Source organism: Solanum verrucosum, unplaced genomic scaffold, assembly GCF_900185275.1.
Source record: "Solanum verrucosum unplaced genomic scaffold, falcon-dt-bn FXZP01000016.1, whole genome shotgun sequence".
Taxonomy (NCBI): domain Eukaryota; kingdom Viridiplantae; phylum Streptophyta; class Magnoliopsida; order Solanales; family Solanaceae; genus Solanum; species Solanum verrucosum.
Genome location: NW_026020243.1, coordinates 529989 through 546614, shown reverse-complemented (window position 1 = coordinate 546614; position 16626 = coordinate 529989). Strand labels below are relative to the sequence as shown.

Below are 16626 nucleotides of genomic sequence, written 5' to 3'. Positions count from 1 at the left end.
ATTACTCATCTCTTCTTTTAAACACAATTTTCCATATCAATTTTTGTCCTTGATATTAGTTTCACGTGAAGTATCATGCCTAGTTATCTTTAACAAAGCGGGACCCGGTGGGTACAACTAGTCGGGTTCGCAAAGCGACGCTCGGAAACCACGGTAAAAAAAAAAAAAATAGTTATCTTTAACAAAGCTACTCCATTACTACAAACAAAAAAGAAACAAATCCCTAGTTAACCAAATAAAAGAAGTCACGCATAAATACCTTTGCTTAAAAATATTTTCGAATAAAACCAAAAACTCTCTCCCTAAAAAACATGTTTTTTTCTTCCTCCCCCCCCCCCCACGCCACCAACAGCCCCCTCCCCTCCTATCCACCCCCCAAATAAAATAAAAAAAATAAAAAATAAAATTGGTCTATATTACATATATCTTGTAATTATATTGCATTTATCTTTCTTTTTCTATTAAGTATTTCCTATTTGTATTTTCTCTCTATATATATACAATTCTTACAAGTTCTCTTCTTTCTTACACCGCATTTTTCGCACAATTTTTCTTCATCTTCTTCAACACCCTTTTTCATCGATCGATCCGTCCTATTCAGGTATGTTTGCTTATCATTTCTCTTTTTTGAAGTTCTTGTTATGATCAATCTTTAATGGAGTTTTTTTATTCTGATGTTATGCTGAATTTTTTGTTTTTTTGGGTGTTTTTTGAATACCCATTTGGTTAATTTTATGAAATTGTTTACCTTTCAGTTTTTTTTTTTTTTTTTGTATGTTTTGAATTTTTGTGTTTAGGGTTTGGGGTTTGTTGTGGTAATGGAGGAATGGTTTGATTTGTTGAATGAAGAGTGGAAGTTGTGTATAGAGGTGCATGAATTGTTTTTTTCAGCTGAAGAAATGGATGGGAGGGAAGGAGGGGGGAGGTTTGTGTGTGAAATGGGAATTTGAGAAGTGAAAAGGATTGAGCTTTCTGGTAGCTATATTCATTTGAAAAAAGATTGATTTTCATCTCTCTTTTATGGGGTCTTCTTTCTTTATGATAGTAAAATGATAAAGGGAATGTTGGTTTCCATGGTTAGATTGCTCATTTCAAGTAAGAATTTACCTATGGCAAGTGAAGGAATGTGTAGTGTTTGTAAACACTTAAGTTTTTTTTTTCTTCGCGCACCTCAACTAGTTCCATGGTATACTTGTCACCTCCCACCAGCAAAAGGTACTAGGTTACTCTGTCCACTAAGGCTTAAGACAAATATGGGAAGAAATCACCTCTCTTCCCATGGGATACCTGCCACCTGCCACCTGCCACCTGCCACCTTCCACCAGACCGCACTTATGGGACTATATTGTGTATTAGAGGTGGGCGGTAATCGGGAATTGAAAGTAGATACCTAATACTGAACTTTGAAAGTTTGGTTAGGTTAATCAAACTTTGGTATGGTAATTCAGTAATTACGTAGTGAAGGATAAAATGTTTTGACAAGATATGCTCACAATTTGTCCAAAATTTGACATGTTAGTTTTTAGAGAAATTCATGTATTGGAGTCAGATCTCCACTCTCAAGCCCTAATATTATGAATTTGTCGGCATAGGTCAATTAGGACATCTAAATCACTCATTAATGTTACCCATATATACGGTAAACAATTCATTACAGGTGGGCGTTCAGCATTCGGTACGATATTCATATTCCGGTAATTCGGTGATCGATCATTAAAAGCAGATACCAATACTTTGGGGGTGGACAGATAATTTTGGAAATAACATTAAAATACTTACAACTGCTGAAGGGCACAAAACCAATGGGTGGTAGAAACAAAACCACGGTTTTTTTATTGATGAAGTAGAAACAAACCTTCTTTGTAAGTTTGATTACCTGAATGGATGTTCCTCTGCTAATTACCTATGTTGGGCCTTGGTTTTCCTGTTGGCGTAGCTCTTTCACATATTAATCTATATTTGCTTTACTTTGGCACTCTGATGTGGTGGTACTTGGATATCTTTTCTTGTTTTTTGACCGCACTATTACAGTATGCTTTCATCAATTATGACCATACTGTCACTAGCACCACATTTAGCAGGAATCTTTTTGGCATCTGATCATCTTCTCATCATGTTTATATAATTGATGAAAGCATACTGTAATGACACATGTTCACAGTTTTTCATGTGCAAGTCGGTCATTTTCCTTTGCTCATGTGACTTTGGACAATGTTTTAGCCTATACCCCTTGAATTATCAACTATTTGAATCTTAGAACTTGTTTTTCTGATTACTATGAATTTTATATGGTCTGTTGAGATACCGATGTAGACATTTGCTAGTACATGGCTGGCTAGCTAAAACCTAACTTTTGTTCTAGGCAAAGATCTTAAAATTGTTTAGCGATTAAGTGTTGCCCTTTCTCATTTGTAGTCATATCTTGTCTACAGTTGATAGGAGATGTCTATCACCTAGAAAATGAAAGAAGAAAATATTATTTGTCTTTGATGTTACTGTATATTTGGGATGGGTGCAGACCTCTACTTATCGATCATTTCCTCTGATCCTGCATGTCTGAGAAATACTTTTCTCATCAAACTAGTTAAAAAATTGGGCAACTCGATATGTTTATTTTTGCTGATGTCGGCTGGTTCAAATAGTTAAATAGCTTGGTTTTTGCTCCTTGTGATGCTTTAGAATTGACTTGTGAAAAAATATTTGCTTTAGAATTATTGTCTGCTTGAAGTTGCATTAGTTGTTTGCTTACCTAATCAGCTCCTAACTTTTGTAGATCTCGGAATTAGAAGCTGCAGTGATGTCTCGAGCAGCCAGGTCCAAGTCAAAGGATAAAAAGGTGAGTAAAGAACCACCCAAAATTGCTTCAAAGCCTTCTAGTGGTAGTGGATACAATCCTCTTTTTGGGACATTCCAAACATTTGACCCAGCTCCTGTGACTGCAAATGTTGCTCTCCACATCAATGGTCGTTTCAGAAGCATTGATGAGAGAGATGACCTTAGTGGGCACTCTCATGGAGCTGGTGGAGAGTATGAAAATGTTTCCAATAATGGTAGCTGGTCTGGTGAGGAGGACCACAAAGAGAAAACTTCTAATCTTCCTCTCCGACAAGAAATCTCAGTTGGCACTGATAATGACAAGCGAGAAAAAATCCGTCAGAAAAATGAGAGGAAGCATCAACGTCAGAAGGAAAGACGAGCACAAGAGCTGCATGAGAAATGTAGTGGCTATCTCATGTCAAGAAAGCTTGAAACACTTGCTGGGCAGTTTGTGGCTATGGGGTTCTCTTCGGAACAGGCAACTTTGGCTCTTATTCTGAATGAAGGCAAAGTAGAAGAATCAGTAGCATGGTTATTAGAAGGAGGCGAAGAAGCAAACAAATACGAGACACGAAGTGCTGATACTGAGGGTAATTTGAAAATTGACGTATCAGAAGAGTTTGCTCGCATTGCGGACATGGAAATTAGATTTAATTGCTCCAAGCAGGATGTCGAAAGAGCAATAGTAACCTGTGAGGGCGATCTTGAGAGGGCTGAAGATATGTTGAGATCACAAAAGCAGGAGCCCCCCTCTGTGCTGCCCAAGCCAGAAGAAACTAGCCATCCTCCTACTATGGGCAACAACAAGATACCAATTGGCGCCACCAAGAACTTAACAAGGATACATGTTAAACCTTCATCATCTAGTACAATACCAGCAAAGACAGATGATAAAGAGTTCAATTATAGTAAAGTTGTTACCCCAGTAAGGCCTTCTATGGATCCTGGGAGCAACAACATACCCTTGCTGGAAAGGACTGAGCCAAAATTGGACCGGGGCAAGGCACCTCAGGTGTCAGTACCTGTTGACAAAAGGTTTCCAGATCCCGGATCAAATCCTTCTGTTTCCTGTTCTTTGTCATCTTCTTTGCAGGTGTCACTTCCACCCGCCAAGACAGAAGCTCATTATGTGGCTGCTGGAAATGAATTGAAGAATCTACCAGTAGGAACTGTGAGAGAACCAGTTATAGTCATGCAACAACCCTCGTCTGTCAATGCCAGGCACACTCCCAACTCAAATGTAAGCTCACTTCCAGAAACAGCAGAGCCGTTTTTTCCTATTAATATTGTTGGAACAGTGAGACCCAGTGGTATGAATCCACATATAACTAGCACAAGAAGCTTGATCACTAATGATGTCAGCTCTAACCACCAATTGTACAACCAACCTCATTATCAACAGCACCAACAACCAGAACAATTTGTTTCCATCTACGGGACACTCGAATCTCCAGGAACTAGCTGGGGAAATAATTTGTGGAGTTGGACAGGTGGTTCATCACAGACACAATTGGTTCCTGCAACTTCATCACTCGGACTCTTCTCTGGGTTGGGCACCCATGGTAGTTATGGGCTGCCGTCTCCTGTTGACTGGAACAGCGGTGGTGGTACAGTTCTGCACCTAGATTACAAAAACATAGACTGGAGTTTAGATCACGGTTCGTCATCATCAGGAACAGGTGGTATGTGGCGAACAACAAACTCTTTATTGGAACACTATGATCCTAAATATGATTCATTTTACCGTGGAATCGCTGCAAAGTCTACTTCAAAACCTGTTCTGACCAATGAGATTGGAGTTCCGAACCCTGGGTTGCAGGTTGGAGGAGTGAGTACAGCAGAGACATCGGTGACAGGTGGTTCTCGTGAGTGGACATCTGCGGCACGTGGTTTTCATCAGCAGACATCTGCGGCGGTTGGTTTTCATCAGCAGACATTTGCAGCGGGTGGTTCTCGTCAGCAGACGTCTGCAGCAGGTGGTTTTCATCAGCAGACATCTGCAGCGGGTGGTTCTCGTCAGCAGACGTCTGCAGCAGGTGGTTTTCATCAGCAGACATCTGCAGCGGGTGGTTCTCGTCAGCAGATGTCTGCAGCAGGTGGTTCTCATCAGCAGACTGTGGTGGGTGGTTCCCATGAGTGGACGTCGGCGACGGGTGGTTATCATCACTGGACCTCTCCCTTTGAAGAGAGAGACCTTTTTAGCTTACCAAGGCAGTTTGTTTCTTCTCCCTCCCTGTAGAAAATAGGGGTAGAGGATTTGGGTGAATAAAAAACAAAGTGATGTGAAAAAGAGAATAGCAAAATGTTGTTTATGTATGTTGGCTCTTATGATGCATTTACCATCTTCATATTATGAAAAAAAAGCATGCAATTGCTTGGTTTAATGCCTCTTTTCTCTTTCTCCTCTTTACATCAAGTAAGTTCCTGCTAAATCAGTATTGTGGAGATTTTTTAGAAAAAATGTTTTATAATTTTCTTGAGTTGGTCAAAGTTTTTTTGAAAATGTTTTTTTTAGGAAAATAAAATTCAGGAAAATGATTTTCCTAATGGAAGTAGTGAAAATGAGTGTCATTTCTCATTTTTTGTGTCTTTCTCATTCTCCAGTACATCTCATCTTTACCTGCTTCCCGTAGCTCGCATCCCCACTATCCACCTCATCTGGCATATTATTTGTTTAGATTATGCATAAACGTTTTTTAGAATTTACTTTTTGCTTGCGTGCCAAACACAAAAGAATAAATAAAAATTTAATTATTTTCTTAAAAATGTTCTCTAAGAAAATATAGAATACATCTTAATTAATTTGTAAAAAAATTAAAATTAATTTTAATTTATATTTACAGTCAAACATAATTTAATTTTTGAATACTATTTTTACTTTGAAAATAAAAACCATTCTCTTCAAATTTCATAATTTTCATGGCCGACCACAAACTAAATTAAATAAAATAAAAATGACAAAAATCAATTTTATAGTAAGAAAACTACTATAATTGAACCATGTACAAAAGAGAAACCAAATCATAATTAAAATTAACATATCAATTTACTTTCCTCAATACATGCAATAAATCTTGCTTGTGTTTTGATGCATATATTAAATCAAAGTAATTTATCGTTATGTCAATAGTCTAAAAATTCTGACCTAAGTTTATAATCCAAATTAACATATCAATTTACTTTCCAATAAATTTTGCTAATTTATCGTCATGTCAATTAAGTCGACATATCTAAAGTTAAACTTATCTAGTGTAAATTCATAATTTTAATTAACGAACAAATTTACTTATGCATTTGATGCATGCCCCAAATCACAATAATATATCGTCATGTCAATCAAGTCAATAAATTTAAAAGTTTCGAAATTACATAAATAATCTAAACGTACAAATTTACTTATTCCTCTGATGGATGCAATAAACCTTGATGATTTATGATCATAATTCATATCAATCAAAAATTGAACTAATCCAAACTAAACACAAATCTGAATTAACATACAAATTTACTTATTCCTTTGATGCATGCAATAAATCATGGTTATTTAGCGTCATGTCAATCAAGTCAGCATATAACTTAAACTGATTCAGACTAAATACAAAACCTAACTCATTATAATCTAAACACATAATACAAAAATATGACACTTAACTTGATTTCAGTTGATAACTATGACATTTTAACTTTGAGTGTGCATAAGTAGACTTAAACTTATATAAAATTAAACAAATATACACATTCATCCTATATAACAATTTTGTGTTCTATGTGGCGTTCTACGTGTATTATGCCACGTAGGACATGTGTGTCTACTTATTCAATTTTATACAAATTTAAGTGTCTACTTGTGCACAACCAAAATTAGAGGACATAGTTGTCAACTAAAACTAAGTTGAGAGTCATGTTTATGTATTATGTCTAATCTAAATCATGTCAATCAAATCGACATATCTAACTCCGAACTGATTCGATTTTGAACTCTTACTAGCTCCGCCCCGAGACATTATGTTCTTATTGGTCCTTTTTCTTCACCCATTCAACCCAAAGCCAAAAAGAAATTGGCTCTGAGAGAGAGAGGGAGAGAGTTGTAGAGAAAAAAACCCAAGAAAAGGGCAAACCCTCCACCCCTTACACCTAAAAATGGCTTTTTCTTCATCATCTTCTTCTCTATTACTTCATTTCAAGCTTACTATTCCTCATACTAAAAACCCATTTCATAGATTTTCTTCTAATTCTTGTTTGGTACCCACAAAGATTTTCCCAAAATGTTGTTCTATAAGCTCAAAGTCATCAACTTTTTTCAAGTGTTATTCTCAAAGACAGTCCACTGAACAAAAAACTGAAGAAATTGAAGGAAAAAATGGGTATCAGGAACAAGTTTACGACTTTGAAAGACTTTTTTCTAACCTCAATCAAGCTACTTTGAAGAGGGAACCAGGTATTTCACTCTTTCATATGCCTTGACTATAATGGGATAGAGGCGAATTCAAGATTTGAACTTTGTGGTTTTGAATTGTAATTACAATGACCTTAAGTTGGTAATTGAGTTCTCAACTTAATTTTTGTACTTATTTAGTACTAAATTCCTTTTTAGTTAGTCCCGAAAAGAATGATATCTTAGTATATTTAGTACTCACTCCGTTTCAATTTGTTTGTTTAGTTTTGACTTACATGAAGTTTAAGAAAGTAAAGAATGTGTTTATAAACTAAATATTCGTAGAATGTACTAAAATGATCTATAATCTTGTGGCCATGTGAAAGGTTAGAATTAAGGAGCTCCGAAAAAATAAAAGAGACATATTTTTTGAAATGGACTAAAAAGGAAAGTAATTATTTTTAATACATAAAGGATTTGCTCAAACTATACTGAGTTCTATTGAACCTGTAACCTAAGGCCTCCATCTGCCCCTGCAGTGATCAATGACGTTTTCTTAAGTTAAATATTGAAACTTTTAGCTTAGGTAAAAATAATACTTTAGGAGGGTCGTTTGGTTGCCATGTTAGTTATGCAATAATGCATGGATTGTTTAATGTGGTGAATTATAATGTAGGAATTTTAATGGGATGAATAACAATCCATGAAATGTTTTGTAGGATTACCTTATTTAAAGAAAATTTTGCCTTCAAATACTTTAGTTGGATTGGTATTGGCGCTGATGTTAAAGCCGAAAGCTGTGCTCTTTATGCTCGAAATGTAAAAGAAAAGTTCTTTTAGAAATTTTTGTTTTATGGAGATCTTGACGTTTTATGTATTTTCTTAACTGTTGTCCTCAATTCTCCAGGAAGTCTCAGCAGTGCCATTTTTCTTGTTGCTGGTACCACTGTACGTATTCTCTCCCTTTCTCAATGTGTGAACTGTGCATGTGTATGTACTTTATTTATATATATGCACATAGCATCATCCAAAAATTTATGTACATATCAAAGCTGGTAATTCTGCACGGTCAACTTTCTGCTGCTTTCGAAACAACTGATCTTCTATCTGTCCCGAAATTGCTTTCCCTCTCTCAGGACATCATCATTTTCATGATATTCAATAAATCTCCAAATTTCCGTTACTGAAATATAGTGTCCTATCCAGTGTTATTCTACCAGAAACTTCAATTTATTAAATATTAGTATAACTTTAAAGCATGTATTTAGAAGTATGAGGAAGTAATGAAGCAACCTGTATGGCCACTCATTTCTTAATATATTTTCCTGATTAAGGTGAAAGATTTTGATTGTCCTAAATTGAGTATGAGAAAGTAATGTGAATTGCACGAAGACGAAGAGGGTGGTTGCCAAATTTCAAAATATGAATACATGAGTTTTTCCTAGCTATGTACATTATTTGTATTTTGATTGTTCTAGAAATTTTCTTCCACGAATATCAACAATTCACGAGCATATTCTGATTGCAGAATCTTTCTCGGTTGATATCGTATCACCTATGTTTTTACTCTTAATTAACATGAATGAAAGGACTAGCAGGAAAGTAACATCTTTGTGTCTTGAATAGGTAGGTGCAGGTATTCTTGCTATTCCTGCAGTCACACAAGAATCTGGATTTCTAGCCTCTGCAGTAGTTTGCATTATATGCTGGATTTATATGGTAATTGATTCAGCATTCTTTCTATTTTTGTCAGTTTTTTCATTTTCTTATCTGGTTTCTCAAGAATCTGTGGAAAACCAGTCCACGTGTAAAAGTCGATTACTTAATTCTAGTTGCCCTTATGGTTCCTTCTATATAATAACCTCCACATAAATAGAATGTTATTGTTTATAATTCTGACAGCTACATCTGATTCCTCTTATCTTTCCTCCATCCCACTCATAAACAAACCAGTCCTCAATTTTCTGCACTAATAAGATTCTTAGAAATCCAAAATGGTGCAGGTGGCGTCTGGACTACTTATTGCAGAAGTAAATGTGAAGACGATGTGTGAGCTTGGCTCAGGTGGTGTTTCATTGGTAAGATACTTGATCTTCGCATAAACTTTTCCTTCTTCCTTATTCAAAAAAATGGTTTTATTAAATTACTCAAACCAGATGACATCTGTCATTATCCAATATTAAATTGGAAACAAGGATTGTCTTTACATCTAAAATGTTTTAAATAAATGGTCTTAGTTTCTTATGAACTTAAGGTAGTATGATCTATACTTCTCATCATGCTTAGACTTTAGTTGAACCTGTTACTCACTTCCTCTGGATGTGGTAGCCTTGTGAATCCGAGAAGCTTACTTTGCTTTTCAACTAATTCCATTCATTTCTTATATTGATGGGACATGGCTATTTCAGGTGTCAATGGTCAGGAGAACCCTAGGAAATACAGGAGTGCAAGTAGCTTGGTAGGTGATCTTACATTGTTAATCCTGCAAAAACTGGTTATCCTTATTTCTTAGATCCCAAAACTTTTCCAGTAAACACAAATCTTGTTACAATAATGATTTGTCGGCTGCCTTGAGAGAAAAAGGAAATAAAAGTGTAGTAGTTGACATTTGATGGTATTGGTTTTCATTGATGTATGTTAACCTATCATTAATTGATCTACCTTCCCTCCCAACGCAAAAACAATGTTTTCTTAGTTATTAGGATCAAATCTTATTAGTTTTACATACACATAACCAGTCAGCAATAACAGTTCCCATTTTAGTTTCATATCCGATCACTCCCTGAAACTTTTGATTTGAATAATTTTCCATCTGATAAAACTTTTTTCTAATGGCAGCTGGCCCTACATTTTCATCCATTACGCCCTTCTTGTTGCTTATGTGGCTCGTTCTTCAGATATATTGACAACCTTCACCGGGATTCCATTGTATGTTCAAATCTCCCTTAACAATTTTGATTGTATCATCAGTTTTATAATTTCTATGCATTAGTTGATGATGGTCTTAAAATATCTTTTATCAGGTAATCATATAAATTAATTGTTTAATAAGAAAAGTAAATACTATGTTGTGGTGAGTCCTGGGCTTTTACAATTCTCAAGAATTCGACTTTCCAATAAATACTTCCCGAGAAATGGTTGATGCCTGATGTCAGTGTGGACTATGTCCTTGTGCTACCTCTGGTCTTGGAGGTTCTACCTGCATTGCTGCCTGCCAGTACTGAATATACTTGAGACCAGACATTTTAGGAATTGCAACTAACAACAACATACTTGGTATGATCCCATAAGTGGGGTTTGGGAGGGTAGAGAGTACGCATACCTTACCCCTACGGGGGTAGAGAGGCTGTTTCCTGTTGCAAGTATCAGTAAATAAAAGGTTTGTTTGGAAATGGAATCAATTATTCCTCATATCCTTTTGCAATGTCTAAATCGAGGATCTAAACTTTGCTAATAGATTTTATTTTTTTTTGGTTTAAATGCTTTAAATTGAATTTGTCTTAACCCTGAGGGGTAGCTCAGCTGGTAAAGGCCTGGGACAAAGTCCTTCAGGTCGCCGGTTCGAGCCCCAGCAGGGCCACTGGAGGCATTACAAACCGGCCGCGTCTCCAGGGCCCCGTGGAACTAACCGTGGTGGACCCGCCTTGAAACAGCGGGACCCGGTGGGTACAGCTAGTCGGGTTCGCAAAGCGACGCCCGGAAACCACGGTAAAAAAAAAAAAAAAAAAAAAAATTGAATTTGTCTTTGGTGTTTATTTGACGTTACACAATCATGATCTTCTCTATGAAGGAAAATGATGAGATGGCTACATTTTATGCAGCAGTTTTACATTCATTTCATCGAATGCAGTGTGATTTTCTTTTTAAAATGGTGAAATTTACTTCCAGAAGGATCATCTGCAGTAGACAACTGATAATCATGTAGAGTTTTCTAAATAGTCAAAACAAAAGGATGTCTTTGGGATGTTTTGTTATTCCTGTATGTGTTATTTAAAAGCACCATAAGTTTGGCATTAATTTATCATAGCTTCTTGGAGAATATTGTAAATCGTTTCATATGATTTTTAGGTGTTGATGGCAGCATTATGATTGCAGATGGGAAACCGCGACCTTGTTTTCACTGCTTCTTGGAGGGATTTGCTTCTCTGGAAGGTTCACATTGCTTTTTCATTTTTTGTTGATCAAGTTCCTCTTTTCTTAGTATCATGATTAGTAACCCCTTGTTAAAAACCAAAGACTACAAGTATGATTTGCCTTTCAAGATAGCTTTGATCCATGAAGGTATAGTGACTCTTGTAAGAAGGTCTAAAAGAAATTGTCTACAAAATGGATTTTTCTGACATGCTTTGATATTCATATGAAAGAATTTCTGTAATAAATGGTTTAATTTCAACTTGTACTCTTTGGTATGTGACCTTCCTGTGCTTTATGGCTTCTTAATTCTTTATTACATCTGATGAACTAATCTTGTCAAAAGATAAAACGACATATAAACAAATGAAGAAAAACTTGTTATTACCCCTAATCTTTTTCTTCCTTGTTCAAAGATAGGATGCCTTTCTGCTTAAACCAAGCACATTGTGTGTGAAAGTCAATTCATGGAAACCTATACTCTCTTTTGAACTGTTGGTAAAGGAAAACATTGCTAAATAATGACAAAGCAATATCGTGTGCCCCGGTGTTGTATTCTTCACAGTTGATCTTATCATTGTTCTCTTTGTCATGGAGGAATAATTCCTTCCCTTTTTGAACAATGATACATGATTTTCATCTTTTGAAATTTTGTAAGTAACACATTTTCTAATTTTGTTTAGCCAGCGGACTATCGGGGCGGTAAACGGTGTCCTTGTGTTTGGTATCATTGCCTCTTTCACAGCTCTTGTGGTAATTTCCATTCTTGATCAATTAGAAAAAAGCTGTTATTATTACCTTTAGGATTGTCTAGCTTTTCTGCATTTCCCTTTTGGTATCTAGCTTATTTGCATTTCCCTTTTAGGCTGCAGTTATTGGTTCATTTGAGCTTCTTAACGCTTGAACATGTTCATCTTTGTTTCTTGTTTATATATGCTGTAGACGTGATATTTTGTACTTCCTTTTTGATAAATTTCTTTGAAACGACATTAATAGAATTTTTATTTGAGATATTATATGAAATTGTAAATGTTTCTTGCCAACAGGCCTGTTTAATGGAAGTTCCTGAAGCTACTAAGATGAGTTTCTTAACAAACATGGTCTGCTTTATTTGTTGTTTATACTTGCTATACACACGACAAAGGAGTCCATACATAATACATTCTCATACATCACATGCAGACCAGCAAAACAAGTTCTGAGAATTCTTCATTAATAGAATGTTGATTATTCAGATGCTTGCATGAGATGGTAAATGTTCGTGTCGACAAATTTTCTCAATGGCAGGTCGTGAGGCTATGTTGTAACATGTAAAGGAATTAATAATTTCACATGGCATCATATTACCATGTGTATTACGTTGATAGATGATTATTGGTCCATTTGAGCTTCTTAATGCTTAGACATGATCCCAATTATGTGTTTGTTTATTTATACTATTCAGATGATAAAGGATTTAATACAATCTCATAAATCATGTGATATCCTTTTTTGTATGCTTTGTATTGCTTTCCGTATTAGTTGCCATGTTTTCTTCATTGCCGTATTTCCTTGTTCACAACTATTTTGATTTGATGCACTTGAGCCGAGAGTCTTTTGGAAGCAACCTCTCTACCTCCATGACGTAGTGGTATGGTCTGTGTACAATCTACTCTACCCTCCCCAGTCCTTACATGTGGGGTTACACTGGATATGTTCTGTTGTTGTCGCAAATGTGATACTTGAAAAACAAAAGATGATTTAAAGTTGATAACTTTAAAAAGTCAATGACAAACTTGTGCCATATATATCATATCTCAAAAACACCTGCAACAAGCTTAACATAAAGCACTGGAAATGGCTGAGAGAGAAATATTAATATCCCATCTTTTATACTTAAGGTTGTCGCCAGTGGAGACTTGCACTGGGAGGCTCTTCTAAAAGCTAATTTTGAAGCTGCTCCTCAAAGTATACCCATAATTGCACTTTCTTTTGTTTATCAGGTAACACATTTTTTCAATCAACTCATATAGTCACCCTGGGATTGTGTGTCTTAAGTTAATAAATTGCCTTTTGTTCTCAGAATGTTGTACCTGTTCTCTGTACAAATCTTGAAGGGGACCTGTCAAAAGTAAGGTGATTATCAGTATTTTGCTTTCATTACTGCAGCATATAGTATACACTTGACATACCTTATGAACACATAATTCTGAATCTATATTTCTTGTTCATTTAATAACATAATGTCACTCTTTATTTAATATGATTCATTTGATTGGACGACTAAATTTTGGAAATAATTTGACTTGTATTTAAATCTTTATTGCTATGAGAAATCATTCACAACATTCTGAAAATTTGGTCAGTTTCCTTTGTATAGGCTGTTTCACTCAATCCATCTTTGCTTTATGTAACAGTTAATGATAAAAAAGAAAACCACCTAAACTATCACCTTTTTGCAAGTTTCATACCTCAACTATCACTTCCTTTGTATTAAAACACACCTTGATGCTAAGTTGGCCTACACACGCCTGTCGTCGATTGGGAACAAATATTTGGGCAACTCAACATTGAGGTGTGTTTTAATACTAAGTGAGTGATAGTTGAGGTAGATAAAGAGAACAATGGGTAGATGAGGTATGTAACTCGCGAAAAAGTGATAGTTTAGGTGTGTTTTTGATCATTAATTCTTTATTTAACGTCCTATCAGTATTTCAGGTCGTATTATGCAGTTGGCTATTGCTACATTCTAAATAAATTGATGGTTATGGCACTGCAGGAGCGCTATCGTTTTTGGGACAGCAATTCCCCTTGCTCTATTTCTTGTTTGGGATGGAGTCATTTTGGGAACAATTACAACTCTTGGAACTGAAGCAGACAAGATTGCGGATCCACTACAACTATTGCGGTCTACTAATGGAATTGTTGGGGTTGGTACTTATTTCAATGAGAAACTATATTTCTTTATTGAAATTAAGTAAAATAGTTAGGCACTGAGTTTTTCTCCTCTTATCTTAACATTGTGTTTGCAGCCAATAGTTGATATCTTTTCACTTCTGGCAATTGCTACTTCTTACATCGGATTTGTCTTGGGCCTTGTGGACTTTCTTGCTGACTGTGAGTGACTTAGCTCTGTAATTGTTCAATCTATGAACATGTACTATTTTCAAGACTTCTCTTGTTAGCTAAATTTTGGTTGCAGTTAGTTTAGCTGTGAGCAATTGTCTTGCATAAAATCTTCTTTTTTGGATCACTATTTGTGGGACAGTTCTATTTTATACCAAGTTTGTTCCCCATTTAGCTTCTCTTTGTGGAGTCTATGAATAGAAGTATGTCTCAAATACTATATATTCTTTGTTACCGTTTCATAAACGTTTTTGAGCTAATTCCACCAGCAACATTATTATTACCTTGTAGATTTCACTATATTATATAATCTGGTCTGAGACTCTGATCACTTTAGTAAGTCTTAATTTTAGCTCTCTTTATGAGGTCTAACTTATGCTTTACTTTTGTTATTGAACTGCTGGCAGTGCTGAAACTCCCGTCAGGTCCTAACAGGCCTCTGCCATACTTACTTACTTTGGTTCCTCCGCTGATACTTTCACTGCTAGATCCAGAGATATTCTTCAAAGCGTTGGATTTTGCTGGAACCTATGGAGGTATGGAGATTCTTACCTACAGTATTGCTTGATACCTCTTTGGGATGCGGCTATTATTCGGACTGTATGAAGATTTACCTACAGTATTGCTTAAATTTCAACTTCATTTTGGGACATACTTAGATGTGGTATCAATGTCCATCTAGACGTTTATTCAATACCGATCTGAACAATTTATTTAATTTGTGTGTTCGCGTCTTTGTAGTTTTGGTGCTTTTTGGACTTCTTCCAGCTGCAATGTCCTGGTCAGACAGATATTCGGAATCAACTCAAACTCCAAACTTACCTCCGTTGGTTCCCGGAGGAAAGATCACCATTTCACTTGTTTTCGGAGGTGCAGCATTTGTCATTCTTTCAGAAATAGTAGGGAACTTTGCACATACATAGCTGTTGACAATGGAGGTGATAATATTTATGTTGTATCCGCTCGTCTCGTCTCGTCTCGAGTTACCACATTTCCCAGATTGCTTCTACAAATGCTAGCTAATTTGCAGCGTATGAAGTACTATTTGTATATATACTGGTGAAATTGTTGAGACTCTGATCAGGTAGATAGAAACAACTATGGAATAAAGTTCTCATAGATTGGATTCATCATGTTGTATTCACTGAAATTATGAAAGAAAATCATTGTCAACTATTTTGTTTTGTTCCAATATTAAATAAATAAACACAGCATAATACAAATCAATTCACGTGTATCTCACACGACATGACTATTTGTTCAACTTTATACAAATTTGTATATCTACATACGCACATACAAAAAACCAAGAAAATTGGCTAATTTTTAAAAGTTGACTCGTAATGTAAAAATATGTCTTAAAATGGTGGGATTATACGCAATGCTTCCCCAACTCATTACTGAAATCCTCAAAAGTTTTTCGGAAATTTTTTTGGGTTGGGTGCTCCAATGTGTCAGATTCATGGACTAATACATACGAAAAATCAAGAAAGTCTGTCAATTTCTAAAAGTTGGCTCGTTAATGCGAATATATGCCTTAAAAATAGTGGGACTATACGCAATGCTTCTCCAACTAATTACGGAGGTCCTCATAAACTTTTTTTCACAAAAAAATTTGGGTGCTCCAAAGCACTAGATCTATTGGCTAATGCACACGAAAAACCATGAAAATCAACTAATTCCTAAAAGTTGGTTCGTAAATGCGAAAATATATCTCAAAAAATGATGGGACTATACACAATGCTTCCTCAACTCACTACGGAGATCCTCATAAAGTTTTTTCAAAAAAAAAATATTTGGTGCTCCAAGGCACATGATACAAGGGCTAATGCACACGAAAAACCAATATAGTCGGCTAATTTCTAAAAATTGACTCGTAAATGCGAAAATATGCCTTAAAAATTGGTGGACCATACAAAATGTTTCCCCAACTCATTACGGAGATCCTCATAAAAATATTTCAGAAAAAATAATTGAATGCTCCAAGGCCCTAAATCCATGGCCTAACACACGAAAAACACAAGAAAGTCTGTTAATTCCTAAAAGTTGGCCCGTAAATACGAAATATGCCTTAAAATTGTGAGATTATATGCGATGCTTCCCCAACTCATTACGAAAATACTCATAAAGTTTTATCGGGAAAAAAATTTTGGTGCACCAGTGTCTAATCCATGAGTTAATACACCGGAAAAATATAG

General features: G+C 35.7%; 2 protein-coding genes across 2 annotated transcripts; both read left to right on the top strand.

Moving 5' to 3' along the window:
• The first annotated feature begins 533 nt into the window (after window positions 1-533).
• Window positions 534-5201, top strand: LOC125832989 (uncharacterized). The gene is made up of 2 exons (XM_049512157.1): window positions 534-601; window positions 2774-5201. The coding sequence occupies exon 2, from the start codon at window positions 2798-2800 to the stop codon at window positions 5054-5056; it is 2259 nt and encodes a 752-aa protein (XP_049368114.1). The 5' UTR covers window positions 534-601; window positions 2774-2797; the 3' UTR covers window positions 5057-5201.
• Window positions 5202-6914: 1713 nt separating this feature from the next.
• On the top strand, window positions 6915-15603 carry LOC125832991 (uncharacterized). The gene is made up of 14 exons (XM_049512159.1): window positions 6915-7255; window positions 8100-8140; window positions 8819-8911; window positions 9196-9270; window positions 9601-9650; window positions 10031-10120; window positions 11288-11344; window positions 12007-12076; window positions 13204-13305; window positions 13386-13438; window positions 14082-14232; window positions 14335-14419; window positions 14836-14964; window positions 15170-15603. The coding sequence occupies exons 1-14, from the start codon at window positions 6958-6960 to the stop codon at window positions 15349-15351; spliced, it is 1476 nt and encodes a 491-aa protein (XP_049368116.1). The 5' UTR covers window positions 6915-6957; the 3' UTR covers window positions 15352-15603.
• Window positions 15604-16626: the final 1023 nt, after the last annotated feature.

What these genes read in the sequence shown, in the direction of transcription:
- LOC125832989 (XM_049512157.1), top strand. Translation starts at nt 2,798, where the DNA reads ATGTCTCGAGCAGCCAGGTCCAAGTCAAAGGATAAAAAGGTGAGTAAA.
- LOC125832991 (XM_049512159.1), top strand. Translation starts at nt 6,958, where the DNA reads ATGGCTTTTTCTTCATCATCTTCTTCTCTATTACTTCATTTCAAGCTT. An exon ending in ACCTTCACCGGGATTCCATT is followed by an intron (nt 10,121 to 11,287) that starts GTATGTTCAAAT and finishes TTATGATTGCAG; the next exon opens with ATGGGAAACCGCGACCTTGT. An exon ending in CACTTTCTTTTGTTTATCAG is followed by an intron (nt 13,306 to 13,385) that starts GTAACACATTTT and finishes TTTTGTTCTCAG; the next exon opens with AATGTTGTACCTGTTCTCTG.